At 63.5% G+C, this 26,442-nt stretch overlaps 2 protein-coding genes across 2 annotated transcripts; one reads left to right on the plus strand and one right to left on the minus strand.

Annotated features, from left to right (window-relative positions):
• The first annotated feature begins 25 nt into the window (after positions 1–25).
• On the plus strand, positions 26–6,066 carry CMTM5 (CKLF like MARVEL transmembrane domain containing 5). Its single transcript, XM_075022109.1, has 6 exons — positions 26–113; positions 1,631–2,121; positions 4,560–4,712; positions 5,487–5,582; positions 5,685–5,769; positions 5,920–6,066. The coding sequence occupies exons 1-6, from the start codon at positions 26–28 to the stop codon at positions 5,940–5,942; spliced, it is 936 nt and encodes a 311-aa protein (XP_074878210.1). The 3' UTR covers positions 5,943–6,066.
• A 198-nt stretch (positions 6,067–6,264) lies between these two features.
• On the minus strand, positions 6,265–24,999 carry LOC142027972 (myosin-7). The gene is made up of 40 exons (XM_075022121.1): positions 24,852–24,999; positions 23,272–23,479; positions 22,466–22,609; positions 21,072–21,228; positions 20,923–20,950; positions 20,553–20,664; positions 19,405–19,497; positions 19,232–19,295; positions 19,035–19,133; positions 18,826–18,929; positions 18,610–18,748; positions 18,405–18,523; positions 18,147–18,296; positions 17,276–17,446; positions 16,821–17,130; positions 16,670–16,737; positions 16,469–16,556; positions 16,218–16,335; positions 16,014–16,137; positions 15,726–15,862; positions 15,511–15,637; positions 15,268–15,396; positions 14,952–15,194; positions 14,249–14,425; positions 13,999–14,144; positions 13,810–13,900; positions 12,190–12,579; positions 11,974–12,100; positions 11,753–11,871; positions 11,102–11,298; positions 10,620–10,803; positions 10,197–10,362; positions 9,995–10,119; positions 9,604–9,912; positions 9,276–9,479; positions 9,007–9,132; positions 8,642–8,917; positions 7,829–7,924; positions 6,410–6,544; positions 6,265–6,309 (listed from the first exon to the last, which is right to left on the minus strand). Exons 2-40 carry the CDS (start codon positions 23,470–23,472, stop codon positions 6,289–6,291), a joined length of 5,814 nt encoding a protein of 1,937 aa, XP_074878222.1. The 5' UTR covers positions 23,473–23,479; positions 24,852–24,999; the 3' UTR covers positions 6,265–6,288.
• Between the last annotated feature and the right edge of the window lie 1,443 nt (positions 25,000–26,442).

A 26,442-nucleotide genomic window follows, 5' to 3' on the forward strand; every position in this document is an offset into this window, starting at 1 on the left:
GGTTGAGGTCGTCCAGGACAGGCAGATGGTGACTTGGTCCTCCAAGGTGGTCCTCCAGGACAGGCAGAGGGTGACCGAGTTGTTGGAGGTGGAGAGAAGGTTCTCCAGACCAGGTGGGAGCTGTCTTGGTCCTCCAGGAAGGTCCTCCAAGACAGGCAGACAATAACTTGGTCCTCCAAGACAGGCGGAAGGTGACTCAGTTCTCCAGGGTGGTTCTCCAGGACAGGCGGAAGGTGCCTCGGTTGTTTGAGGTGGAGAGAAGGTCCTCCAGGACAGGCAGGAGCTGACTTGGTCCTCCAAGAAGGTCCTCCAGGACAGGTGGACGGTGACTCAGTTGCTTGAAGCAGAAAGAAGGTCTTCCAGGATCGGCAGGAGGTGACTTGGTCCTCCAAGATGGTCCTCCAGGACAGGCAGAACATGATTTGGTCCTCCAAAACAGGCAGAAGCTCTTGAATGCAGGTTGAGGTCCTCCAAGACAGGCAGAAGGTGACTCGGTTGTTTCAGGGGGAGAGAAGGTCCTCCAGGCTGGGCAGGAGCTGACTTGGTCCTCCAGGAAGGTCCTCCAAGACAGGCAGGAGGTGACTTGGTCCTCCAGGTAGGTCCTCCAAGACAGGCAGAAGGTGACTTGGTCCTCCAGGAAGGTCCTCCAAGACAGGCAGAAGGTGACTTGGTCCTCCAGGAAGGTCCTCCAAGACAGGCAGGAGGTGACTTGGTCCTCCAGGAAGGTCCTCCAAGACAGGCAGAAGGTGACTTGGTCCTCCAGGAAGGTCCTCCAAGACAGGCAGGAGCTGACTTGGTCCTCCAGGAAGGTTCTCCAAGACAGGCAGGAGCTGACTTGGTCCTCCAGGAAGGTCCTCCGAGACAGGCAGAAGGTGTCTCGGTTGTTTGAGGTGGCCAGAAGGTCCTCCAGGACAGGCAGGAGCTGACTTGGTCCTCCAGGAAGGTCCTGCAAGACAGGCAGAAGGTGACTTGGTTGTTTGCGGGGGACAGAAGGTCCTCCAGGACAGGCAGGAGGTGACTTGGTCCTCCAGGAAGGTCCTCCAAGACAGGCAGAAGGTGACTTGGTCCTCCAGGAAGGTCCTCCAAGACAGGCAGAAGGTGACTTGGTCCTCCAAGACAGGCAGAAGGTGACTTGGTCCTCCAGGAAGGTCCTCCGAGACAGGCAGAAGGTGTCTTGGTTGTTTGAGGTGGAGAGAAGGTCCTCCAGGACAGGCAGGAGCTGACTTGGTCCTCCAGGAAGGTCCTCCAAGACAGGCAGAAGGTGACTTGGTCCTCCAGGAAGGTCCTCCAAGACAGGCAGAAGGTGACTTGGTCCTCCAGGAAGGTCCTCCAAGACAGGCAGGAGCTGACTTGGTCCTCCAGGAAGGTCCTCCAAGACAGGCAGAAGGTGACTTGGTTGTTTCAGGGGGAGAGAAGGTCCTCCAGGCTGGGCAGGAGGTGACTTGGTCCTCCAGGAAGGTCCTCCAAGACAGGCAGAAGGTGACTTGGTCCTCCAGGAAGGTCCTCCAAGACAGGCAGAAGGTGACTTGGTCCTCCAAGACAGGCAGGAGCTGACTTGGTCCTCCAGGAAGGTCCTCCGAGACAGGCAGAAGGTGTCTCGGTTGTTTGAGGTGGCCAGAAGGTCCTCCAGGACAGGCAGGAGCTGATTTGGTCCTCCAGGAAGGTCCTCCAAGACAGGCAGGAGGTGACTTGGTCCTCCAGGAAGGTCCTCCAAGACAGGCAGGAGGTGACTTGGTCCTCCAGGAAGGTCCTCCAAGACAGGCAGGAGGTGACTTGGTCCTCCAGGAAGGTCCTCCAAGACAGGCAGAAGGTGACTTGGTCCTCCAGGAAGGTCCTCCAAGACAGGCAGAAGGTGACTTGGTTGTTTGCGGGGGACAGAAGGTCCTCCAGGACAGGCAGGAGGTGACTTGGTCCTCCAGGAAGGTCCTCCAAGACAGGCAGAAGGTGACTTGGTCCTCCAGGAAGGTCCTCCAAGACAGGCAGGAGGTGACTTGGTCCTCCAGGAAGGTCCTCCAAGACAGGCAGAAGGTGACTCGGTTGTTTGCGGGGGAACAGAAGGTCCTCCAGGACAGGCAGGAGCTGACTTGGTCCTCCAAGAAGGTCCTCCAGGACAGGCGGAAGGTGACCGAGTTGTGGGAGGTGGCCAGAAGGTCCTCCAGGCCGGGTGGGAGGCGTCTCGGTCCTCCAAGATGGTCCTCCAGGACAGGCGGCCGCAACCCCGCCCCCGGGGAGGGTCCCAGTCGCTCCCAGTAACTGTCCCAGTCGCTCCCAGACACTGACTGGTGCTCCCAGTCCCTCCCAGTTGCCCCCCCAGTTGCCCCCCCAGTTGCCCCCCCAGTTGCCCCCCCAGTTGCCCCCCCAGTTGCCCCCCCAGTTGCCCCCCCAGTTGCCCCCCCAGTTGCCCCCCCGTCCCCCTCCCAGTTGCCCCCAGTCCCCCCAGTTGCCCCCCCAGTTGCCCCCAGTCCCCCTCCCAGTTGCCCCCCCAGTTGCCCCCCCAGTCCCCCCAGTTGCCCCCCGTCACCCTCCCAGTTGCCCCCAGTCCCTCCCAGTTGCCCCCAGTAGCTCCTAGTCACCCCCCCAGTGCTTCCCAGTAGCCCCCCCATCACTCCCAGTTGCCCCCAGTCCCCCCCCCCCCAGGTCCCTCCACAATGTCCCATTGTCCCCAGTCCCGGCGGTGCCTGTCACGGGGGGGGGGGGGAAACCCACGGGACCCACGTGACTGCCCCCCCCCCCGCCCCACGGATCCCCCCGCTATGGGGCAGCAGGAGCCGGCCGGGGCCTTCGACCTGGGGGTCCTGCGCACCCCAAAGGGGCTGCTGCTGGGGGCCCAGTTGGTACTGGGGGGGCTGGGGGGGATCTGGGGGGCACTGGGTGGGTGCTATGGGGTGCTGGGGGGCACTGGGGGGATCTGTGGGGTGCTATGGGGCCCTGGGGGCTCTATGGGGCACGGGGGGGGCTCTGTGTGGGTGCTGCGGGGTTGCTGGGGGTCTCTGGGGGTGCTATGGGGCGCTGGGGGGGTGCTGGGGGGCACTGGGGGGAGACTGGGTGGGTGCTATAGGGTGCTGGGGGGCGCTGGGGGGGATCTGTGGGGCAGTGGGGGGCACTGGGGGGATCTGCGGGGGTGCTGGGGGTGCTATGGGGCGCTGGGGGGTGCTATGGGGCACAGGGGGGCTCTATGGGGTGCTATGGGGCACAGGGGGGCTCTGGGTGGGTGTTGTGGGGTTGCTGGGGGTCTCTGGGGTGCTATGGGGTGTGGGGGGGCTCTCTGGGTGCTGGGGGGTGCTGGGGGACTGTGGGTGCTATGGGGCACGGGGGGGTGCTGGGAGAACTGGGGGGGCTCTGTGGGGTTGCTGGGGGTCTCTGGGGTGCTATGGGGCGCTGGGGGGCACTGGGGGGAGACTGGGTGGGTGCTCTAGGGTGCTGGGGGGCGCTGGGGGGATCTGCAGGGGTGCTGGAGGTGCTATGGGGCGCTGGGGGGGTGCTGGGGGGGGTGCTATGGGGCACTGGGGGGCTCTATGGGGTGCTATGGGGCACAGGGGGGCTCTGGGTGGGTGCTGCGGGGTTGCTGGGGGTCTCTGGGGTGCTATGGGGCACTGGGGGTGCTATGGGGTGTGGGGGGGCTCTCTGTGGGTGTTGGGGGGTGCTGGGGGACTGTGGGTGCTATGGGGCACGGGGGGGCTCTATGGGGTGCTATGGGGCACTGGGTGGGTGCTGGGAGAACTGGGGGGGCTCTGTGGGTGCTATGGGGCACAGGGGGGCTTTATGGGGTGCAATGGGGGCATGGGGGGGCTCTGGGTGGGTGCTGGGGGGCTCTATGGGGTGCTATGGGGTACTGGGGGGCACTGGGGTGCTATGGGGTGTGTGGGGGGCTCTCTGTGGGTGCTGGGGGGTGCTGGGGGACTCTGTGGGTGCTATGGGGCACGGGGGGGTGCTGGGAGAACTGGGGGGGCTCTGTGGGGTTGCTGGGGGGCTCTGTGGCTGCTATGGGGCACTGGGGGGCTTTATGGGGTGCAATGGGGGCATGGGGGGCTCTGGGTGGGTGCTGGGGGGCTCTATGGGGTACTGGAGGGCTCTGTGGGGGTGCTGGGGGTGCTGGGGGGCTCTATGGGAGCCTCTGGGGTGCTATGGGGCACTGGGGGGCTCTGGGTGGGTGCTATGGGGCACAGGGGGGCTTTATGGGGTGCAATGGGGCACTGGGGGCTCTATGGGGCACGGGGGGGCTCTCTGGGTGCTGGGAGGGTGCTGGGGGTCTCTGTGGGCGCTATGGGGCACAGGGGGGCTCTGTGGGGTGCTGGGGGGCACTGGGGGGCTTTATGGGGTGCTGGGGGTCTCAGGTGCTATGGGGCACTGGGGGTGCTGGGGGGCACGGGGGGGCTCTGGGTGCTATGGGGCACTGGGGGGGCACTGGGTGGGTGCTATGGGGCACGGGGGGGCTCTCGGGGTGCTGGGGGTCTCTGTGGGTGCTGAGGGGCCCTGGGGGCTCTCTGGGGGTCTCTGGGGTCGCTGTGGGGCAGCCGTGGCCCCCCCCCGACGCCCCCCCCCCCCCCGTCGCCCCCCAGGCGCTGTGTGGGGCGGTGGTGGGGCTGCTGGCCGCCCCCGCGCCCCCCACGCTGGCCCCGGCACTGCTGCAGACCCTGGCGGGGGCGGCCGCCCTGGGGGGGCGGCTGCTGCGGGACCCCCCCCGCCTGCCCCACGGCTACACGCCCTGCCTGGTACGCGGCCGCGCCCCGCCACGCCCCGCCACGCCCCGGCCGGGCGTCCGCTGGCGTCGTCCCGCGGCGTCGCCCCGTGGCGTCACCCCTTGGCTTCCATCCTGGCACCCCGTGGCGTCGCCCCATGATGTCACCCTGTGACGTCACCCCTTGGCCTCCATCTTGGCACCCCGTGACGTCATCCCTTGGCGTCCATCTTGGCACCCTGTGACGTCACCCCTTGGCCTCCATCTTGGCACCTCCTGGTGTTCCTCCGTGGCTTTGTCCCCTTGGTGTCCCCATTGGCGCCCACCTTGGCGCCTTTTGGTGTCACCCCATGACGTCATCCCTTGGCGTCCATCTTGGCACCCCATGGTGTCACCCCATGGCGTCCATCTTGGCACTTCCTGGCGTCACCCCATGGCGTCCATCTTGGCACCTCCTGGTGTTCCTCCATGACATCGTCCCCTTGGTGTCCCCATGGCGTCCATCTTGGCACCTCATGGTGTCACCCCATGGTGTCACCCCATGACATCACCCCTTGGCGTCCATCTTGGCACCCCATGGCGTCGCCCCATGGCGTCCATCTTGGCACCTCCTGGTGTTCCTCCATGGCGTCACCCCTTGGTGTCCCCCACGTTGTCCCCTCTCACGTCCCCACGACGTGTCCCCCCCTTGGTGTCCCCCCTCGTGTCCCCCTTGGCACCTCCCGCTGTCCCCCCATGATGATGATGTCCCCCCCATGATGATGTCACCCCATGATGTCACCCCACGGGGTGTGTGTGTCCCCCCCAGGACCTCCTCCGGGCCGTCAGCGGGACCATCATCTTCTTCGTCACCGCTCTGGTGGCCCTGGCCGCCTCCCGGGACGCGTTGGCCGCCACCACCTTCGTGAGTGTGTTGTCCGTCCCCCTCCCCCACGCCCCACCCCCACCCCACGCCCCGCCCCCTGCCTCACCAGGCCCTGCCCCCCCCTCCTTTGCTCCTCCCCAGACCTTCAGCCTCATCCTCTCCTTCCTCTTCGCCTTCGACGCCTTCGTCACCTACCGCACCGAGGTGGCCCCGGCGGTGGGACGGGGTGAGTCGACCGGGTCCTTTGGGGGTGGGGGGGGGTGGGGGGGGTGGGGGGAGGGGCAGACGCCGGACACCGGGGGCCCTTGGGGGTGGGGGAGGGGCAGACGCCGGACATGGGGTCCCCTCGTCCGACCCCTTTCTCTTTCTCTTCCAGAGCCCGACATGGACTCGACCTAATTGGACACCCCCCCCCCTCCTCCCCCCCACCCCAAAATTGCTGTCCCATGATCCTCCGGTCCCCTGCCCCATAGCCCGCCCCATAACCCCTCCCCCCTTCCAGCCCCTCCTCCCCCCAGTTTCGGGCGCCATTTAAACCTCTTCCACCACTGATGCTTCTCTGTGGTCGTTTTTTTTTTGGGGGGGGGGGGGTGGGCGAGGAGACGACGCGTCCCTCCGCCCAACACCACCCCCCCCCAACGGACTACTCGGTTCTTCCGGTCGTCGCTAATTAACGAACTACTTCTACGTCGTTAGGGCCTCGTCTTGGACAAGGGGGGGAGGGGGGCGGTGGCGGTGGGGGGGGTCACTCCTCCTCGTGGAGCTTCTGCGACGGCCGCGGGGAGAGAAGATCGGGGTGAGGACGCGGCCGTGGGGCAGCCGTGGGGCGGCCGTGGGGCAGCCGTGGGGCAGGGGGAAGGTCCCACCTTGGCGCCGATGTCGCGGCTCTTGGCCCGCAGCTTGTTGACCTGGGACTCGGCGATGTCGGCGCGCTCCTCCGCCTCGTCCAGCTCGTGCTGCGCCTTGCGGAACTTGGCCAGGTTGGTGTTGGCCTGTTCCTCCTGGGGGCGGAGAGGTTGGGGGGGGCGTCGGTGGGGCTGCCCCCCATCCATCCGTCCGTCTGTCCCACCTGCCACCCGTCCAGCTGTCCTACCGGCCGTCCAGCTGTCCGTCTCTCTGCGCTTCTTAGTGTTCCCTCGGTCACGCCATCCAGCCAAGCATCCCGCCTTCCAGCCATCCAACCCACCTTCATCCACCCAACCATCCAACCAACCAGCTCCTCATCCAATCAACCATCCGATCAGCCATCTACTCAACCTTCCAGGCATCCACCCATCCATCCCACCAGTCATCCATCCACCCAACCATCTCCTCATCCAACCATCCATCCAACCATCCACCAAGCCATCCAACCAACCATCTCCTCAGCCAATCAACCACCCAACCAACCATCTACTCAACCTTCCAGCCATTCGCCCAACCATCCACTCAACCATCTCCTCATCCAACCAACCATCCCACTACCCAACCATCCACCCAATCATCCAACCAACCATCTCCTCATCCACTCAACCATCCAATCATCCACCCAACCAGCTCCTCATCCAATCAACCATCCAACCAGCCATCTACTCAACTGTCCACCCATCTCTCCATCCATCCACCAATCCATCCAACCTTCTAGCCAGTTGTCCCACCTTCCATCCACTCAACCATCCACCCGACCATCCATCCAACCAGTTCCTCATCCAACCATCCACTCAACCATCCAACCAACCACCTCCTCATCCACTCACGCATCCACTCAACCATCCAATTAGCAATCTACTCAACCTTCTGGCCATACACCCAAGCATCCACCCACCCACCCATCCATCCTTCTAGCCACTTGTCCCACCTTCCATCCACTCAACCATCCAACCAGCCATCAACTCAACCTTCTTCCATCCATCCACCCATCCATCCATCCAACCTTCTAGCCACTTGTCCCACCTTCCAGGCACTCAACCGTCCATCCGTCCCACCTTCCATCCACCCAAGCAACGCGGGTTGGATCCTTCCGTCCCGTCATTCAACCATCCACTCAACCATCCATCCATCCAACCTTCCATCCATCCATCCAACCAACCAACCATCTCTCCCACCTTCCATCCATCCCTCCAACCTTCATCCATCCCACCGTCATCCCTCTGTCCCCCCCTCCATCTCTCCCTTGACCCACCCTCCCCACCCCTGATCACGCCATGTCCAGGTCCCCTGGGATTCCCCACACCCTCTCCTGCGTCCCAGCCCCACCCCACTCCATCCTAGGGCGTGGCCCCATGGCCGCCCCCCCCAGCGCTCACCGCCTCCTCCGCCTGCCGCTTGTAGGCCTTGACCTTCAGCTGGAGCTTGTCCACCAGGTCCTGCAGCCGGACCAGGTTCTTGCGGTCCTCTTCCGTCTGCCAGGTGAGACACATGTGGGTCAGGACCCAGACCCATCCGTGCTCTGGGGCACCACGAGAGCAATTAGGGTCAGGAGATGATTAACGATGTTCTAGGGGGGGTGGAGCGGAACGTCTCAAGATCTGTGGGTCGTCTCGGCTATGGGGCAGAAGGTAGGGTTGACCCCCAGGGTGAAGGTGGCTTCTTGGCCCTGCCGAGGTCCCACGTGAGGTTCTGGGTCACGCAAAGACCCTGGGGATGCTGGGAGGGCAGGAGGTGGCCTGGGGGGCTCACGGCCACCGGGTCACCTGTGTTCTAGGTCATGCTGCGGCACCGGACATGGAGGCAGTGGGTGGTCTGGGTAACCCGTGTCCCCCTGGCTACCACGTCAACCGTGTTCTAGGTCATACAACAGGGTCGGGCATGGAGGCAGTGGGTGGTCTGGGTAACCCGTGTCCAGTGGCCACTGAGTCAACCGCGTTCTAGGTCACGCTATGGCATCGGACATGGAGGCAGTGGGTGGTCTGGGTAACCCATGTCCCCCTGGCCACCAGGTCAACCATGTTCTAGGTCATGCTACAGCATCAGACATGGAGGCAGTGGGTGGCCTGGGTAACCCGCGTCTCCCTGACCACCGGGTCAACCGCCTTCTAGGTCACGCTACGGCATCGGCCGTAGGTCGCTGTGGCCGCGGGGCCAGCGGGCGACCTTCCGGGCCACCCCAGGCACTCCACCTGGTAGCTGAGCTCCTTGACGCGCCGCTCGGACTTGCGGAGGCCCTTGACGCTCTCGGCGTTGCGCTTCTGCTCGGCCTCCAGCTCGTTCTCCAGCTCCCTGACGCGGGCCTCCAGCTTCTGCAGCTGCTTCTTGCCCCCCTTGAGGGCCAACTGCTCGGCCTCGTCCAACCGCAGCTGCAGGTCCTTGATGGTCTGCTCCATGTTCTTCTTCATCCGCTCCAGGTGGGCGCTGGTGTCCTGCTCCTTCTTCAGCTCCTCGGCCATCATGGCCGCCTGCCCGAGGAGAGAAGCGATGGGAGGAGGCGGCCCCGGGCGCCTTCTCCGTCCCCCCCCCGGGCGCGGGTCCCCCCCGCGGCACTCACGTCGGTGATGGCCTTCTTGGCCTTCTCCTCGGCGTTCCTGCACTCCTGGATGGCCTCTTCCACCTCCGCCTGCAGCTGGGAGATGTCGCCCTCCATCTTCTTCTTCTGGTTGATGAGGCTGGTGTTCTGGAGACGGCAGAGCGGCTCTCGGGAGGTGGCCGTGGGGCTTCGCCCGGAGCTCTCGACGACCCGACCCAGCAGCCGCCCGCGCCCCCGGTTTCTCCAGGGTCGGAGGCGACCTCTCTCCTGGGAGCTCCGGGAGGTCTCACCTGCGAGTGGAGGAGCTGGACCCTCTCGCTGGCCTCGATCAGCTCCTGCTCGGCCAACTTGCGGGCCCTCTCGCTCTGCTCCACCGCCGCCCGCAGCTCCTCCAGCTCCGACTGCAGGAGGTTGTTCCTCCGCTCCGCGATGGCGACGTTCTCCTTCAGGTCCTCGTTGACCCGCACCGCGTCGTCCAACTGCAGCTGCGTGTCCTGCCGGGCGGCGCGGGGAGGGGGCGACGGTCAGCGGGGAGGGTGCGGAAGGGGGGGTCGCCGCCGCGGGGCGGCGGGAACGGCGACGCCTCGCCTCCTCGCGGGACGGCCGTCTGACGGGTACCTTGAGGTAGCCCTGCAAGGTCTTGACTTGCTTCTGGGCCTCGGCGGCCAGGCGGTTGGCGTGGCCGAGCTGGAGCTCCATCTCGTTGAGGTCGCCCTCCATCTTCTTCTTCAGCCTCAGCGCCTCGTTGCGGCTCCGGGTCTCGGCGTCCAGCGAGGTCTGCAGCGAGTCCACCGCCCGCAGGTGGTTGCGCTTGGCCTGCTCCGTCTCCTCGTCCTTCTCGGCCAGCTTGCGCTCGTAGTCCGCCTTCACCTGGTTGAACTCCAGCTGGGCCCTCAGGATCTTGCCCTCCTCGTGCTCCAGAGAGGCCTGGGGGGCACGGAGAGGACGTCGAGGACCCCGGAGGAGACCGGCAGGAGACGGGGAGGCGTGGGGACGCGCCTCGGCTCACCTCGGCCTCCTCCAGCGCGGCTTGGAGCTCCAGCTTCTCGGCGTCCAGCTGCTTCCGCGCCTTCTCCAGCTCGTGGATGGTCTTGTGGCTGGCGCCCAGCTGCTCCGTCAGGTCCGAGATCTCCTCTGCGCGGGGGAGATCCCGCCGGGTCACGTGGACGGCGGCGGGGAAGAGCGGGGTGGGACGTGCCCCGCGGTCTCACCTTGGAGGTTCTTGTTCTCCCTCTTGAAGGTCTCCAGGTGCTCGAGCGACTCCTCGTAGGCGTTCTTCAGCTTGAAGAGCTCGGTGCTGAGGGACCTGGCCTCCTTCTGCGACGCCTCCAGCTCCGTCTGCGACTCCTCGAACTTCTGCTTCCACTCGGACAAGATCTATGGGGACATCACCAGGACCCCCGTCACCAGCTGCTTCCCCCATGAAGAACCCTCTCTTCATCCTCCTCCTCCTCTCCCCAGCAATCTCCTGGTGGGACTTGAAGCTCTGCCGAAACACGGCCCTCGAGAGTTGCCCACCTTTCTTCTGGGCTGCTTCTCCTGCCCGTCTTTGGTGGGTACGATGGGCGGGCCCCACGTCTCTCCGCCCCCTTCCCACCCTCCTCCTCCTCCCACCCGTCCTCGGTGCCCCCAACCTTGTCGAAGTTCCTCTGCTTCTTGTCCAGGGCGGCGGCCGCCGCGTTCGACCGCTCCAGGTCCGCCATGAGGTCTTCGATCTCGTTCTGCAGCCGGTGCTTGGTCTTCTCCAGGGAGGAGCACTTGGCGTTGACCGCCTCCACCGCCTCCTCAGCCTCCTGCAGCCGCTGGGCCAGCTTCTTCCTGCCGGACGGAGGGGAAAAACCTACGTGTGACCCCACCAGCCCAGCCGGTTGGTCACCCGCAAAACGAAGACATTTGAGAGGAAGACGGTGGTAGGACTCGTGAGGGTTGCGGACGGTCTAGGTTCCTCAAAATGGGTTTCTAGTCCACAAATTGGGCTCTAGATCTACCACGCGTGAAGCAGCCCAACGTCCTGGGTGGTGGCTGCTTGAGGGAAGAGGGGCGGTGACGGCCGGCAAGACCGAGCGGGTCCCACCACCCACGGGAGAGCCTCAGCACCCGTGGGGAGGTGACTCACTTGGCCTCCTCCAGCTCCTCGGTGCGCTGGATGGCGTCCGTCTCGTACTTGGTCCGCCACTGCGCCACCTCGGAGTTGGCCTTGGAGAGCGAGCGCTGGAGCTCGGCCTTGGCCTCCGTCTCCTCCTCGTACTGCTCCCGCAGCAGGTCGCAGTCGTGCCGGGCCGACTGGAGAGCGTGGGCCAGCGCGTTCTTGGCCTGGGGGGGGAGGGCGAGGAGAAGGTGGGACCGTTGGGTCCACGTCAACTGGAGCCCTCTTGGGGTTCTCCAAGCCACTAAGAGCTGGTCTTCATCTCCCCAACCTTCTGTAGACCCTAACCCAACCTCCTCGGGACCAACCCAACCTTCCATAGACCTTCCGTAGACCCACCCGACCGCCTCGGGACCAACCCAACCTTTCGTAGACCTTCTGTAGACCCACCCAAACTCCGCGAGACCGACCCAACCTTCTTTAGACCCACCCAACCTCCTCTGAACCAACCCAACCAACCTCCTTGAAGACCCACCAACCCCACCAAACTTCCCGAGGACCCTCAAGTCGTTGTCTCCCACCCGGAGGACAGGCTCACGCGGCGCCCCAGTCCCAAACCAACCTCAGCCTTGATTTTGGGGGCGTCTTCCAGCCCCACCGACCTCCCCAATGAAGCCCTACCTTGGCCTCCTCCTCCAGCTGCCTCTTGAGGTCCTCCAGCTGCTGGGTGTAGGTGAGTTTCCCTCGCGTCAGCTGGTTGATGAAGGCTTCCTTCTCCTCCAGCTGCCTGGAGAGCTCGCCTGCGGGGTGGAAAGGTGGACAATCACTGGCTGGAGAGACCCCAAAGCCGCCCCGCTGGCCACGGGATTGGCGATTGGGACGGGGAAGAGCGAGGCCCTCACCGTTCTCCGTCTGCAGCTTGGCCCGTTGGGTGGTGAGGTCGTTGACCATGCGTTGAGCCTCTTCGGACTTGGTCCGGTGCTCGTTCATCTGGTCTTCCATGGTGCGGCACATCTTCTCCAGGTTGGCCTGGAGACAGGAAGGGCAGGAAGATGGAAGGGGACGTAGGGAGAGCGAGGGAAGAGTTGTCCCTTCACGGCTGGAGACCCAACTCCTACCTTGGCCTTGATCAGCTGCTCCATGTTGGAGCCGACGTCGTCCAGCTCCAGCTTGAGCTCGCTCTTCTCCTTCTCCAGCTTCTGCTTGACGCGCTGCAGGTTGTCGATCTGCTCGCTGAGCTCGGCCACGCTGTCGGCGTGCTTCTTGCGCAGCGCGGCGGCCGTGGCCTCGTGCTGCAGCGTGGCCTCCTCCAGGTCCCGCCGCATCTTCTGGAACTCCGCCTCCCGCTTCTTGTTGAGCTCGATCTGCACCGAGGTGGCGCCGCCCGCCTCCTCCAGCCGCTCGCTGATCTCCTCCAGCTCCCGCGACAGGTCCGAGCGCAGCTTCTCCACCTTGGCCCTGCCCGTCCGCTCCGCCTCCAGCTCCTCCTCCAGCTCCTCGATCCGCGCCTGCGGTCCGGGGACAGGGACACCGTTGTCGGGCTCGACTCTGCCCAACTCATCCACTTGACTCAACCCAACCGGCTGGAGACTCTTCAACCCAACCAGCTGGAGACTCTTCAACCCAACTCAGGTCAACCCAACAGGCTGGAGACTCTTCAACTCAACACAGCTCAACCCAACCGGCTGGAGACTCTTCAACCCAACCAGCTGGAGACTCTTCAACCCAACTCAGGTCAACCCAACTGGCTGGAGACTCTTCAACTCAACCCAAGTCAACCCAACCAGCTGTTGACTCTTCAACCCAACCAGCTAGAGAGTCTTCAACTCAACCCAACCAGCTGGAGACTCTTCAACCCAAGTAGCTGGATATTCTTCAACTCAACGCAGGTCAACCCAACAGGCTGGAGACTCTTCAACTCAACCCAACCAGCTGGAGACTTCCTCTCAAGTCAGCCCAACAAGCTAGAGACTCTTCAACCCAACTCAAGTCAACGCAACAGATTGGAGACTCTTCAACTCAGCCTAACCAGTTGGACACTCTTCAACCCAACTGGCTGGAGACTCTTCAACCCAACTGGCTGGATACTCTTCAACTCAAGTCAACTCAACCCAACCAGCTGGAGACTCTTCCTCTCAAGTCAGCCCAACTGGCTGGAGACTCTTCAACCCAACTCAAGTCAACCCAACAGCTTGGAGACTCTTCAACCCACCCCAACCAGCTGTAGACTCTTCAACTCAATGCAGCTCGACCCAACAGCTGGAGACTCTTCAACTCAACCCAACCAGCTACAGACTCTTCAAGTCAACTAAAGTCAACCCAACCAACGGGAGACTCTTCAACTCAACCAGTCTTGAGGACATTCAGCTCAACCAACCCTTGAGCTGCTCAGCGCAACCTTCTCCGAGGACATTAGAGTCAACGTGATCCAACCCAGACGGTCTGCTCAGCTCACGTGACCCTCCTCGAGCAACCCCACCAACCCCGAGTGCTCCAGCCCCATTGGTTCAGCTCACCCCCACCCCAAAGACAACCCGCCCGGCAACCCGTGAGTCGTTTTGAGGCGATAAATCACGGGGAGGGGCTGGATGAAGGGACGTGCCTTGAGCTCCAGACCTGGGGTGGGCGGCGTTGCCGCTCTAGGTCCTTCTCGAAAAGGTGGGAAGAAGAAAAGGGGGAGGACCAGCCCCTCCTCCCGATTGGCCCACAAGCTGCCCCCGCCCCTTCCTCCGCCTCACCTGAAGCTCCTTCAGCTTCTTCTGGAGCTGGGCGGCGATCGCTTGCTCGTCCTCGATTCTGGCGTTGAGCGCGTTGAGCTCAAAGTCTTTCCTGGGCGGGGGGAGAAACGCCAACGCGTCGCGCTCCCGGGTTCTCGGCAGAGAGCGGGATTATGGGTAAAGGATGAGCGGGGTGGGAGGGGGCCCTACTTCTTCAGCCTTTCATCCAATTGCTGCTTGTCGTTCTCCAGGTCCATGATGCTCTCCTGCGCCAGCTTCAAGTCGCCTTCCAGCTTCCTCTTGGCCCGTTCCAGGTCCATCCGGATCTTCTTCTCCTGCTCCAGCGAGCTCTCCAGCTGCGAGCGAGGCAGAGACCGCCCCCCCCGTCAGCCCCCAAAACACCCACCCCGGCAGGACCTTCGCCCCCCGCGGGACCAGCTGCGGGCGGGACGGGACTCACGTCGTCCACTTGCTGCTCCAGCTTGACTTTGGCCTTCGTCAAGGTGTTGACCTTGTCTTCCTCCGCCTGCAGGTCGTCCAGCGCTTGCTGGTGAGCTTCCTGCAGGGCCTTCTTCTCCTTCGTCAGCTTGACGATGATCTCGTCCAGCCCAGCCATCTCCTCGGTGAGGTTCTTGACCTGCAGGAGGAGAAACATCAGGCCTCCAGCTCGGTGCCGGAGGTAGGGCAGGAGGGAGGAGGTCGTTCTCGCTCTTGGTTGAGCTGGGCCTAAGTCAGGAGACGCAGGAGAACCCAACCAGCCTTGGGTCTTCCCAACCCAACCAGCCTTGGGTCTTCCCAACCCAACCAAACCAGCCTTGGGTCTTGGTGACGCAACCCAACCAGCCTTGGGTCTTCCCAACCCAACCAGCCTTGGGTCTTCCCAACCCAACCCAACGAGCCTTGGGTCTTCCCAACCCAACCAGCCTTGGATCTTCATGACCCAACCCAACGAGCCTTGGGTCTTCCCAAACCAACCAGTCTTGGGTCTTCCCAACCAGCCTTGGGTCTTCATGACCCAACCCGCCTTGGGGCTTCTTGATGTAGCCCAACCCAACCAGCTTTGGGTCTTCCCAACCCAACGAGCCTTGAGTCTTCCCAACCCAACCAGGCTGAGTTGACTGGAGTCCCCTCAGCTCGGGGTCGAGGCTTCTCCCCGCCCTCACCTTGTTCTCGGTGGCGTGTTTCTCCTTCTCCACCTTGGCCAAAGACAACTCCAGGTCATCGATGTCCTTCTTCAGCTCCGAGCACTCGTCCTCCAGCTTCCTCTTCTTGGCCGTCAGCTCGGCGTTCATCTCCTCCTCGTCCTCCAGCCGCTCCGTCAGCTCCTTCACCTTGGCCTCCAGCTGGATCTTGTTCTTGATCAGCTGGTCGCAGCGCTCCTCGGCGTCGGCGAGGTTGTCTTGCTCCTGGAAAGGGGGAAGGTGGGTGGGAGGGGGAAGGAAGGAGGAGGGACGGGCTGGGGCCATCTCCGCCACTCACGGCCTGCACTTGGAGCTGGAGGTCGTTCTTCTCCTGCAGCATGGACACCATCTTCTCCTCCAGCTCCTTCCGCCGGGCCTCCGACTTCTCCAGGGCCTCCTTCAGCCGCCCAAACTCCTCCTTCATGGTCTGGGGGAGGCACGAAGGTCCCCTGTAAACCTCGCGTCCTCCCGGCGTACCCCTCCACCTCTCCGTCCGCCCACCCGCTCTTCCTCCCGCCCTCTCCGTCCATCCCTGCCCCACCTGCATCTCCTTCTCCGTCTCGGCGCTCTTCAGCAAGGGCTTGATCTTGAAGTAGAGCTTCATCCACGGCCAGTTCTTCACCCCCATGAAGGCCCTGACGTTCCACTGGATCACCAGCAGCGAGTCCCTGAGTGGGGCACAGCAAGACGGGGGGGGGTCACCGGGGGACTCCCGCCCAACGTGGACCCCGCCGCCGCCGCCGCCCCACCGCCCACCGGCGTTCCAGGATCTTCTTGAACTCCTGGCGGGAGAGGAAACCGCGGACTTGGGCCTGCAAGCGGGTCATGATGCGGGCCAGGCGCTCGTCCCGCATCTCCTCCAGCAGCCCCAGCAGCCCGGCCTTGAAGAAGACCTTCGAGGAGAGATGAAGGTCAGTGCTACAGGTCAGTGGGGGGGGGTTTGGTGGGTCGGTAGAGGGTGGGTGGATGGAGGAAGCTCAGGTGGACACGGGGATGGTGGGACCGGGATGTCCCCGAGCCCTCGGGGAGACCACGCGACCTCACCTTGGTGTGCCCGAACTTGTACTGGTTGTGGTCGATGTCAAGGGACCCCAGGAGCTTCTCGGCGCCCTTGCGGCTGTCGATGAACTGCCCCTCGGGGATGGCCGCCGGGTTCAGGATGCGGTACCTGGGGGCGGGACGGGCCCCGAATCAGCCCCGGCGGGGTTGTCCGCCCCCTCCCCGCGCCCCACGGTCCACGTCTACTACCGCTGGCGGAAGTCCCCGTAGAGGATGCGGTTGGGGAAGCCCTTGCGGCAGATGCGGATGCCCTCCAGCACCCCGTTGCAGCGGAGCTGGTGCATCACCAGGGGGTTGTTCATCACACCTAGTTGGGGGGAGGGGGGGGTGTGTCATCATGAGCGGTGGGTCAAGGCCTGCCCCACGGCGCTGCTCCCCATTGGCCAGGGTCCCTGGGTTTGGCCCCACCCTCTCGGATCAAGCCTTGGGGACTGGCTCACCGGGAGACTTGGTCTCGTTGGGGATGATGCAGCGGACGAAGTGGGGGTGGGTGGAGCGCAGGTTGGTCATCAGCTTGTTGAGGTTCTCCTGGTGGGTGGAGAAGGAGATGACGGAGGGAACGAAGAGCCCAGCCAAGGGTTACCACGTGTCGGCCACCCCCAGCACACCCCGGGGTCCACCATTAACCCCCGGACCCTCACCCGGTGCAGGGCGGAGACCGTCTGGAAGGAGGAACCTTTCTTCTTGGCTCCTTTCCCCTTCTCCATGGCTGTTGGGGAAGAAGAAAAGATGGGACACGTCAAGGACGGGAGGGGAAGAACCCTGGGCGCTCGGGAAGGGGATGCCCCTTACGCGCGTCAGCCCCGGCGTAGTTGGCGAAGAGGTTGGCCAAGAGCTTGAGGGCCGACTTCTGGTAGAGCCCCACCACCGTCTCGTTGAGGGGGTCCTTGTTCTTCTGCAACCACCCGATGATGTTGTAGTCCACCGTGCCGGCGTAGTGGATGAGGGCGAAGTGGGCCTCCGGCTTCCCTTTGATGTTGCGCGGCTTCCCAAAGTTGGCCGACTTGCCCAGGTGGTTGTCAAAGAGTTTGGCCTTGAAGGTCATGTCCGTGGCCTTGGGGAACATGCACTCCTCCTCCAGGATGGACATGATCCCCATGGGCTGGGGAGGAGATGACCTCGTCGGCCACGGAGGACGCCGAGCGCCACCCAATTGGCCGCCGTCGGGGTCCCTGGCGAGCTCCAATGGGAAGGATCCTTCTCCGGGAGCCCCCTCCGCCCCCAGGAGGCCCGGGGGGAGGTGGTACCTTCTCGATGAGGTCGATGCAGGCCTGGAGGTCCATGCCGAAGTCGATGAACTCCCACTCGATCCCCTCCTTCTTGTACTCCTCCTGCTCCAGCACGAACATGTGGTGGTTGAAGAACTGCTGCAGCTTCTCGTTGGTGAAGTTGATGCAGAGCTGCTCGAAGCTGTTGAACTGGAGGGAGGGGACGGCCCAGAGGGTCAACGTGTCGCCCAATGGGATCAACGGGGTCACCGCAACACCCAATGGGGTCACCGCAACACCCAACGGGATCAATGGGGTCACCTCAACACCCAACGGGGTCAACTGAACACCCAATGGGGTCAACGCAACACCCAACGGGATCAATAGGGTCACCTCAACACCCAACGGGGTGAACTGAACACCCAATGGGATCAAGGCAACACCCAATGGGATCAAGGCAACACCCAACGGGATCAACGGGGTCACCTCAACACCCAATGGGGTCAATGCAACACCCAACGGGGTCAACAGGATCACCACAACACGCAATGGGGTCAACTGAACGCCCAACAGGGTCAACGGGATCAACTCAACACCCAATGGGGTCAAGTGAACACCCAATGCGGTCAACACGACACCCAACAGGATCAACGGGGTCACCTGAACACCCAATGGGGTCAATGGAACACCCAATGGGATCAACGGGGTCACCTCAACACCCAATGGGGTCAACGGAACGCCCAACGGGGTCAACAGCGTCGACTCAACACCCAATGGAGTCAGCGCAACACCCAATGGGATCAACGGGGTCACCACAACACCCAATGGGGTCAACCGAACGCCCAGTGGGGTCAACGGGATCAACTCAACACCCAACGGGGTCAACGCAACGAGGTCAACCAAGCCTCACGTCGAAGATCTCGAAGCCGGCGATGTCCAGCACGCCGATGAAGTACTGACGCGGCTGCTTGGTCTCCAGCGAGTTGTTGATCCTGGTCACCATCCAGTTGAACATCTTCTCGTAGACGGCCTTGGCCAACGCCCCGACGGCGTAAATCACCTGGAAAAGGGACGTCCCGGCGGTGAGAGGCGGTTCTCGGTGTCCTCCTCGCCCGGGATGGCACCGTGCCGCCCCGAAAGGAGGAAGATTTGGCGACGTCCTCCTCACCTGCTGGACATTCTGCCCCTTGGTGACGTACTCGTTGCCCACCTTCACCCGAGGGTGGCACAACCCCTTGAGGAGATCGGCCGAGTTCAGCCCCATCAGGTAGGCCGACTTGTCGGCCTCTGAGGACGCAGAGGAGAAGACGTGAACCCGGAGGACCGCGCGCTTCCCCCCGATTCCCGCCCCTCGACCCCGATTGGACCCCCACCTTCGGTGCCGTCCGGCTCCGCCTGCTCCTCCCGTTGCTTCTGCTTGAACTTCATGTTGCCGAAGTGCATGATGGCGCCCGTCAGCTTGTAGATGGAGTTCTTCTCCTCTTGGGTGAAGCCCAGGACGTCGAAAGCGCTCTGCGGGGGAGAAACCGTGGGGCGAGGTCTTCTCCCGGCAACCGCCCTGCCCGCCCCCCGGTTGCCCCCCGGCTCACGTCGGTGGCCAGGAGCTCCTCGGCGTCGTCGATGGACGGCACGGTGGTCTCTCCTTGGGAGATGAAGGCGTAGTCGTAGGGGTTGTTGGTCACCAGCATCATGTCTGCCAGGAGAAGACGGGGTCGGGATGGGCAGGAAGCCGCCCCAGGGCGGGGTGGGAAAGGGGGCGGGGTCAGGTGTCCACAGGGAGGGCGGGAATGTGACTCACCCAGCAGCTCCGGCTTCTTGTTGGAGAGGATCTGGTAGAAGATGTGGTAGTTCCTCTCAGCCTTCAGCTGGAAGATGACGCGGGACTTCTCCAGGAGGTCTGGGGCGGGGATGGAGAGGAGGTGGGCGGGGTTGGGAGGAGGAGACGGACGGACGGACGGACGACAGCCAACCGGACGTCCTCCTCCACCCACTCACAGGTCTCGATGTCGGCCGACGCCAACTTCCCGGTGGCCCCGAAGTGGATCCGGATGAACTTGCCCTGGGAGAGCGGCGGCGCGAGATGGAGGCGGCCACCTTCCGCCAGCGAGCCCCGCCCCGTCGACCCCGCCCCGTCATAGACCCCGCCCTGTAGACCCTGCCCCACTCACGAATCGGGACGAGTTGTCGTTGCGGACGGTCTTGGCGTTGCCGAAGGCCTCCAGGGCGGGGTTGGCCTGGATGATCTGGTCCTCCAGCGTGCCCTGGTGATGGGGGGGGCGGGACACGCGGCCGATGGGGGTGGGGCTGTCACGGTGGGGGGGGGGGGGGTGGGGGTGGATGGAGAGGTGGGTCGATGCCGTGGGTGGGTGGGTGCTTGGATGGTGAGATGATTGGGTGGGTGGGTGGTTGGTTGGGTGGGTGGTTGGTTGGTTGGTTCAGTGGGTGCTTGGGTGGTTGGTTGGGTGGTTGGTTGGGTGGTTGGATGGTTGGGTGGTTGGTTGGGTGGTTGGTTGGGTGGTTGGTTGGGGGCTTGGGTGGTTGGATGGTTGGGTGGTTGGTTCAGTGGGTGGGTGGTTGGGTGCTTGGGTGGTTGGTCGGGTGGTTTGTTGGGTGCTTGGGTGGTTGGTTAGTTAGTTGGGTGCTTGGATGGTTGGGTGGTTGGATGCTTGAGTGGTTGGCTGGGTGGTTGGATGGTTGGTTGGGTGGTTGGTTGGGTGCTTGGGTGGTTGGCTGGGTGCTGGGATGGTTGGTTGGGTCGTTGGTTGGGTCGTTGGTTGGGTGGTTTGGTGGGCGGTTGAGTGGTTGGTTAGTTGGTTGGGTGCTTGGATCATTGGTCGGGTGGTTTGTTGCGTGCTTGGGTAGTTGGTTAGTTGGTTGGGTGCTTGGATGGTTGGTTGGGTGGTTGGGTCGTTGGTTGGGTGCTTGGATGGTTGGTTGGGTGCTTGGATGGTTGGTTGGGTGCTTGGATGGTTGGTTGGGTGGTTGGTTGGGTGGTTGGATGGTTGGGTGGGTAGTTGGATCGTTGGTTGGGTGGTTTGGTGGGCGGTTGAGTGGTTGGCTAGTTGGTTGGGTGCTTGGGTGGTTGGTTGGGTGCTTGGGTGGTTGGTTAGTTGGTTGGGTGGTTGGGTGGTTGGATGCTTGGTTGGGTGGTTGGGTGGCTGGTTGGGTGGGTGGCTGGTTGGTTGGGACGTTGGGTCGTTGGTTGGGTGCTTGGATGGATGGATGGTTGGGTGGGTGGCTGGTTGGTTGGTTGTTTGGGCAGGTGGGCGGGTGTAAGAGCAGTGGCCAGTCACCAGTGCCCCCCCCCCGCCCTCACCTTGCCGGGCGTCCCCGTCTCCTTCTTGCCACGGTCGCCGATGGCGGCGATGACGGCGAAGTACTGGATGACCCTCTTGGTGTTCACCGTCTTCCCCGCCCCGGATTCTCCGCTGGGGGCAGCCAATGAGAGTGAGGCGTGGGTGCTGGGAGGCGGGGCTGTGGCGCTAGGGGCGGGGCCTCGCTGGGAAGGGGGTGGGGCTTGCAGTAGGTGGACTATGGACCTCCGCAGGCAAGTCCAGGTGGGAAGAAGTGGATTGGCTGTGCCGGTGGGCGCGGCTCCGGTGGGGAGAAGGGAGGGGTGTGCCCCAAGTAGGAGGGGCTTGGCTGTGGGCGGGGCTAATACGACATTTAGGGCTGAGGTCACTCACGTGATGAGGATGGACTGGTTCTCCCGATCTGGTGGGGCGAGGAGGACAAGCGTGAGGTTCCGAAACCCGCCTCGGCTCCGCCCCACATCTCCCACCCCACATCTGCCCCACGTGGGAGCAGTCCTGGGGGCGCGGCGGGAGGTCCCTACCCGTCAGCATGTTCTGGTAGGCGTTGTCGGAGATGGAGAAGATGTGGGGCGGAGCTTCACTCCGTTTCTTGCCCCGGTAGGCGGCCACCACCTCGGCGTTGTAGACGGGCAACCACTTGTAGGGGTTGACCGTCACGCAGAAGAGCCCCGAGTAGGTCTGGAGAAGGGGCGGGGGGGTCAGGGCCACCGGGTGCCACCCCACCAGGAGGGGACGTCCCGGGTCGGGGTGGCCCGAGGGGGGTGGGGATGGGACATCCTGGGTTTGGGTGGCTTTTGGGGTCTTGGGATGGGACATCTTGGGTCCAGAGTTGGGACACCTTAGGTCTGGGTGGCCCTTGGGGTCTTGGAATGGGACATCTTGGCTCCGGGTGGCCCTTGGTGTCCAGGGATGGGACATCTTGGGTCCAGGAATGGGACATTTTGGGTTTGGGTGGCCCTTGGGGTCTTGGGTTGGGACATCTTGTGTGCAGGGATGGGACATCTTGGGTCCAGAGTTGGGACATCTTGGGTCTGGGTGGCTTGAGGGGTCTGGGGTTGGGACATCTTGGGTCTTGGGATGGGACATCTTGGGACTGGGTGGCCCTTGGGGTCTTGGGATGGGACATTTTGGGTTTGGGTGGCCCTTGGGGTCTGGGGTTGGCACATTTTGGTTTTGGGGGGCCCTTGGGGTCCAGGGATTGGGACATCTTGAGTCTGGGTGGCCTTTGGTGTCTTGGGTTGGGACATCTTGGCTTTGGGTGGCTTGAGGGGTTGAGGGTTGGGACATCTTGGGTCCAGGGATGGGACATCCTGGGATTGGGTGGCCCTTGGGGTCTTGGGATGGGACATCTTGGCTCTGGGTGGCTTGAGGGGTCTGGGCATGGGTCATCTTGGGTCCAGGGATGGGACATCTTGGTTTTGGGTGGCCCATGGGGCCTGGGGTTGGGACATTTTGGCTCTGGGTGGCCCTTGGTGTCCAGGGATGGGACATCTTGGGTCCAGAGTTGGGACATCTTAGGTCTGGGTGGCCCTTGGGGTCTTGGGTTGGGACATCTTGGCTCCACGGATGGGACATCTTGGCTCTGGGTGGCCCTTGGTGTCCAGGGATGGGACATCTTGGGTCCAGGAATGGGACATTTTGGGTTTGGGTGGCCCATGGGGTCTTGGATTGGGACGTCTTGGCTCTGGGTGGCCCACGGGGATCTGGAGAAGGGCCACCAGGTTCTAGGTGGCCCAAAGTCCATGGGGCAGCCACACCAGGTTCTAGGTGACCCATAGACTTTCGGGAAGGACCATCCAGTTCTAGGTCCCCCAAGAGCTTTAGGGAAGGGTCACCAGCTTCCATCCAGCCCCTAGGCTATGGAGAAAGCCCCGCCCCATTCCCAGGTGCCCCAGGGGCTTGTGGGAAGGCTCACGTAGATCATCCAGGCGGCGTAGCGCTCCTTGAGGTTGTAGAGGACGGCGGGCTCGTGGAGGAAGGTCAGCATGGCCATGTCCTCGATCTTGTCGAACTTGGGGGGGTTCTGCTGCATGATCTGGTCCTCCTTCACCGTCACCGTCTGCTCGGGGGGAGGAGGACGTCATGGGGTGCGGCGGGGGGGGCGGGGCAAGGACTTGCCCCCCACCCATAGGGCTGGGAGTTGGGGTCTGGGTGTCCCTTGGGTGCTGGAGAAGGTCGGTTGGGGTCTAGGTGTCCCTTGGGTGCTAGAGAACGTCTGGGTGTCGCTGGGGTGCTGGAGAAGATGGGTTGGGGTCTGGGTGTGCCTTGGGTGCTGGAGAAGTTCTAGGTGTCCCTTGGGTGCTAGAGAACATGTAGGTGCCCCTTGGGTGCTGGAGAAGGTGGGTTGGGGTCTGGGTGTCCTTTGGGTGCTGGGGAAGGTCTAGGTGTCCCTTGGGTGCTGGAGAACATCTAGGTGTCCCTGGGGTGCTGGAGAAGGTGGGTTGGGGTCTGGGTGTCCCTTGGGTGCTGGGGAAGGTGTGGGTGTCCCTCAAGTGATCAAGAAGATGGTTGTGGGGTCTGGGTGTCCCTTGGGTGCTGGAGAAGTTCTAGATGTCCCTTGGGTGCTGGAGAAGGTGGGCTGGGATCTAGATATTTCCTGGCTTCTAGAGAAGGTGGGATGGGTTCTAGGTGTTCCAGGTGTGACGGAGACACCATTTTGGGGTCCCGGGATCGTGGCGGTGGCCGGGCCACGCCCCCCCTCCCGCCCGCCCCTGCCCCGACCTTGCCGTGCTCGGTCTCGGCGGTGATCTTGGCGCCCTCGCGGGTGACGATGGTGGCCTTGACGAACTCCTCCTTCTCGTCGGGGACGAAGATGTCCTTCTTCAGGTCGAAGGGGCGGGTCTGGGCTGCCAACCTCTCCTTCTCCGATTTGCGGAGGTACGGGGCCGCCTCCCCGAATTCGGCCATCTCCACGTTGGGCATGGCGGCGCTGGGCGGGGCAGGGGGGGGCCCTCAGACCCTCCCAGTTCTCCCAGTTCCTTCCCAGTTGACCCCATCCCAAGTCCTCGGTGGGCCCATCATTGCCCGGTCTTCTCCCGTTCTCCGTAGTTGACCCATCTCTGGCCCGAGTCCATCTCCCAACGCTTCTCCCTTCCTCCCCAGTGCTCTCAGTTCCTTCCCAGTGTTCCCAGTCCCTCCCCAGTTCTCCCAGTCCCTCCCCAGTGCTCCAAGTCCCTCCCCAGTTGACCCCATCCCAAGTCCTTCCCTGGTGGACCCACCATCTCCAGTTCTCCCAGTTCCCCCGGTTGACCCATCTCCAGCCTGAGTCCATCTCCCAACCCTTCTCCCTTCCCTCCCAGTGCTCCCAGTTCCTTCCCAGTGTTCCCAGTCCCTCCCCAGTTCTCCCAGTCCCTCCCCAGTGCTCCCAGTCCCTCCCCAGTGCTCCCAGTCCCTCCCCAGTTGACCCCATCCCAAGTCCTTCCCTGGTGGACCCACTATCTCCAGTTCTCCCAGTTCCCCCTGGCTGACCCATCTCCAGCCCGAGTCCATCTCCCAAGACTTTTCCCAGTTCCTCCCCAGTTCTCCCAGTCCCTCCCCAGTGCTCCCAGTCCCTCCCCAGTTGACCCCATCATAGTCCTTCCTTGGTGGGCCCATCATCACCCAGCCTTCTCCAGTTCTCCCAGTTCCCCTTGGTTGACCCATCTCCAGCCCGAGTCCATCACCCAAGACTTTTCCCAGTTCCTCCCCAGTTCTCCCAGTTCCTCCCCAGTTCTCCCAGTTCCTCCCCAGTTGACTGACCCATCCCCATCCCAAGGCCCTCCCCAATGCTCCCAGTTCCTTCCTAGTTCTCCCAGTTCCTTCCCAGTTTACCCAGTTCCTTCCCAGTTGACCCCACCCCAAGTCCTTCCTTGGCGGTCCCATCATCTCCCGTTCCTCCCCAGTGCTCCCAGTTCCTCCCGGTTGCTCCCCATCCCCATTCCAAGTTCCTCCCCAGTGCTCCCAGTTCCTCCCCAGTTCAGCCCAGTTTCCCCAGCACCTTATGGCGCCTGCTCTTTAACCCACCCCAGCACCTCCCAGTACCCACCAGTACCACCCCATCCCTCCCAGTCCCTCCCAGTGCCCTCCCAGTTCCCCCCAGTTCCCCCATAGACCCCTCCCAGTCCTTCCCAGTTCCCTCCCAGTTCCTCCCAGTATCTCCCAGTCCCTGCCGGTGCCCCCCAGTTCCCCCATAGACCCCTCCCGGTGCCCCCCAGTTCCCCCATAGACCCCTCCCGGTGCCCCCCAGTTCCCTCCCAGTCCCTCCCAGTTCCCTCCCAGTTCCCTCCCAGTTCCCTCCCAGTGCTCCCAGTGCCCAGCCCCACCTCTCTCTGTGGTCTCAGGGGCGGGGAGGACACACGGTGCTGACTCGGGAGTCTCTGGTGCTGGTCCGGGACACAACCAGTATGTCCCAGTATGTCCCAGTATGTCCCAGTATGTCCCAGCATCCCCCCCCCAAGCCCCACCAGTACTTCCCCAGTAACCCCCCTGGTACCGTCCAGTATGTCCCAGTATCCCCCAGGATTTCCGCAGTGCCCTCCCCCAGTCCCTCCCAGTCCCTCCCAGTTCCCCCCTCGACCCTCCCAGTTCCCCCCCAGTCCCTCCCAGTGCCCCCAGTCCCCCCCTGCCCCACCTGCCCGTGGGTCTGCGGGCACCGCCCGGGGGGATCCCCCTTATATCCCCCCTCCCCCCCCCCAACCACGTCACCCACGGGGGGGGGGGGGGGGAGACACGGATGAGGCCACCTCAAGGCCACCCCACCGCCCCGTGGGGACACAGGGACCCCCCATAGATCTATAGGGCCCCCCCCCAGCCCCATAGGACCCCCCAGCCCCATAGGACCCCCCCCCAGCCCCGCAGAATGCCCCCCAGCCCCATAGGACCCCCATATTTCCCCTATAGGACCCCTATAGCTCCCCCCCAGCCCCATAGAATCTCCCCAGCCCCATAGGACCCCCCCAGCCCCATAGGACCCCCATATCTCCCCCATAGGACCCCCATAGCCCCCCCCAGCCCCATAGGACCCCAATATTTCCCCTATAGGACCCCCATAGCCCCCCCAGCCCCATAGGACCCCCATATCTCCCCCCATAGCCCCCCCCCAGCCCCATAGACCCCCCCCCCAGCCCCATAGGACCCCCGTATCTCCCCATCTCCCCCATAGGACCCCCCCCAGCCCCATAGGATCCCCCCCAACCCCATAGGACCCCCATATTTCCCCTATAGGACCCCTATAGCTCCCCCCCAGCCCCATAGGCCCCCCCATATCTCCCCCTCTAGACCCCCCCCAGCCCCATAGAACCCCCCCCAGCCCCATAGGGCCCCCCTATAGCCCCCCCCCGGGTTTATTATGGGATGGATGAGGCAAGACAAAAGGCCCGGGGTGGGGGGGAGGGGACAGACAGACAAAGGACAGGTGGGGCCCCCCCCTCCCCCCACAATGGGATATTTTTGGGACCCCCCCCGACACCCGATCGGCTCGTGACGCCAGTGGGGCCGGGGGGCACCTTCGCCCCGTGGCCATATATGGGGCTGGCCCTATAGATCCCCCCACCCCCCCACCCCGAAACTCACCTAAGAATAACCTGGGGGGGGGCGGGGGGGCGGGAGTGCCCCCATCCCCCACCCCGGGGGGCACCCGGGCGGCCAAATTTCCCCATTTGCCCCCAGTTTTCCGGGTTTTTCCCCAAATTTCCCCCAATTTCCCCCTGATTTCCCCCAATTTCCTCAAATTTTCCCCAATTATTTCCACTGATTTACCCGTTTCCCCCAACTTCCTCCGATTTTCCCCAATTTCCTCTGATTTACCCCAGTTTCCCCCAATTTCCTCAGATTTTTCCCAATTTCCTCTGATTTACCCCAGTTTCCCCCAATTTCCTCCAACTTTCCCTAATTTCCTCTGATTTCCCCCAGTTT

Source organism: Buteo buteo, unplaced genomic scaffold (genome assembly GCF_964188355.1).
Source record: "Buteo buteo unplaced genomic scaffold, bButBut1.hap1.1 HAP1_SCAFFOLD_98, whole genome shotgun sequence".
NCBI lineage: Eukaryota > Metazoa > Chordata > Aves > Accipitriformes > Accipitridae > Buteo > Buteo buteo.

Bases quoted from the DNA above. Each gene is read 5' to 3' on its own strand.
- CMTM5 (XM_075022109.1), top strand. From the start codon at position 26: ATGGTGACTTGGTCCTCCAAGGTGGTCCTCCAGGACAGGCAGAGGGTG. The intron at 4,713-5,486 runs GTACGCGGCCGC...TGTCCCCCCCAG, and splicing joins ACGGCTACACGCCCTGCCTG to GACCTCCTCCGGGCCGTCAG. The intron at 5,770-5,919 runs GTGAGTCGACCG...TTTCTCTTCCAG, and splicing joins GGCCCCGGCGGTGGGACGGG to AGCCCGACATGGACTCGACC.
- LOC142027972 (XM_075022121.1), bottom strand. From the start codon at position 23,472: ATGCCCAACGTGGAGATGGCCGAATTCGGGGAGGCGGCCCCGTACCTC. The intron at 16,738-16,820 runs GTAAGGGGCATC...CTTCCCCAACAG, and splicing joins CTACGCCGGGGCTGACGCGC to CCATGGAGAAGGGGAAAGGA. The intron at 12,101-12,189 runs GTAGGAGTTGGG...TCCTGTCTCCAG, and splicing joins AGCAGCTGATCAAGGCCAAG to GCCAACCTGGAGAAGATGTG.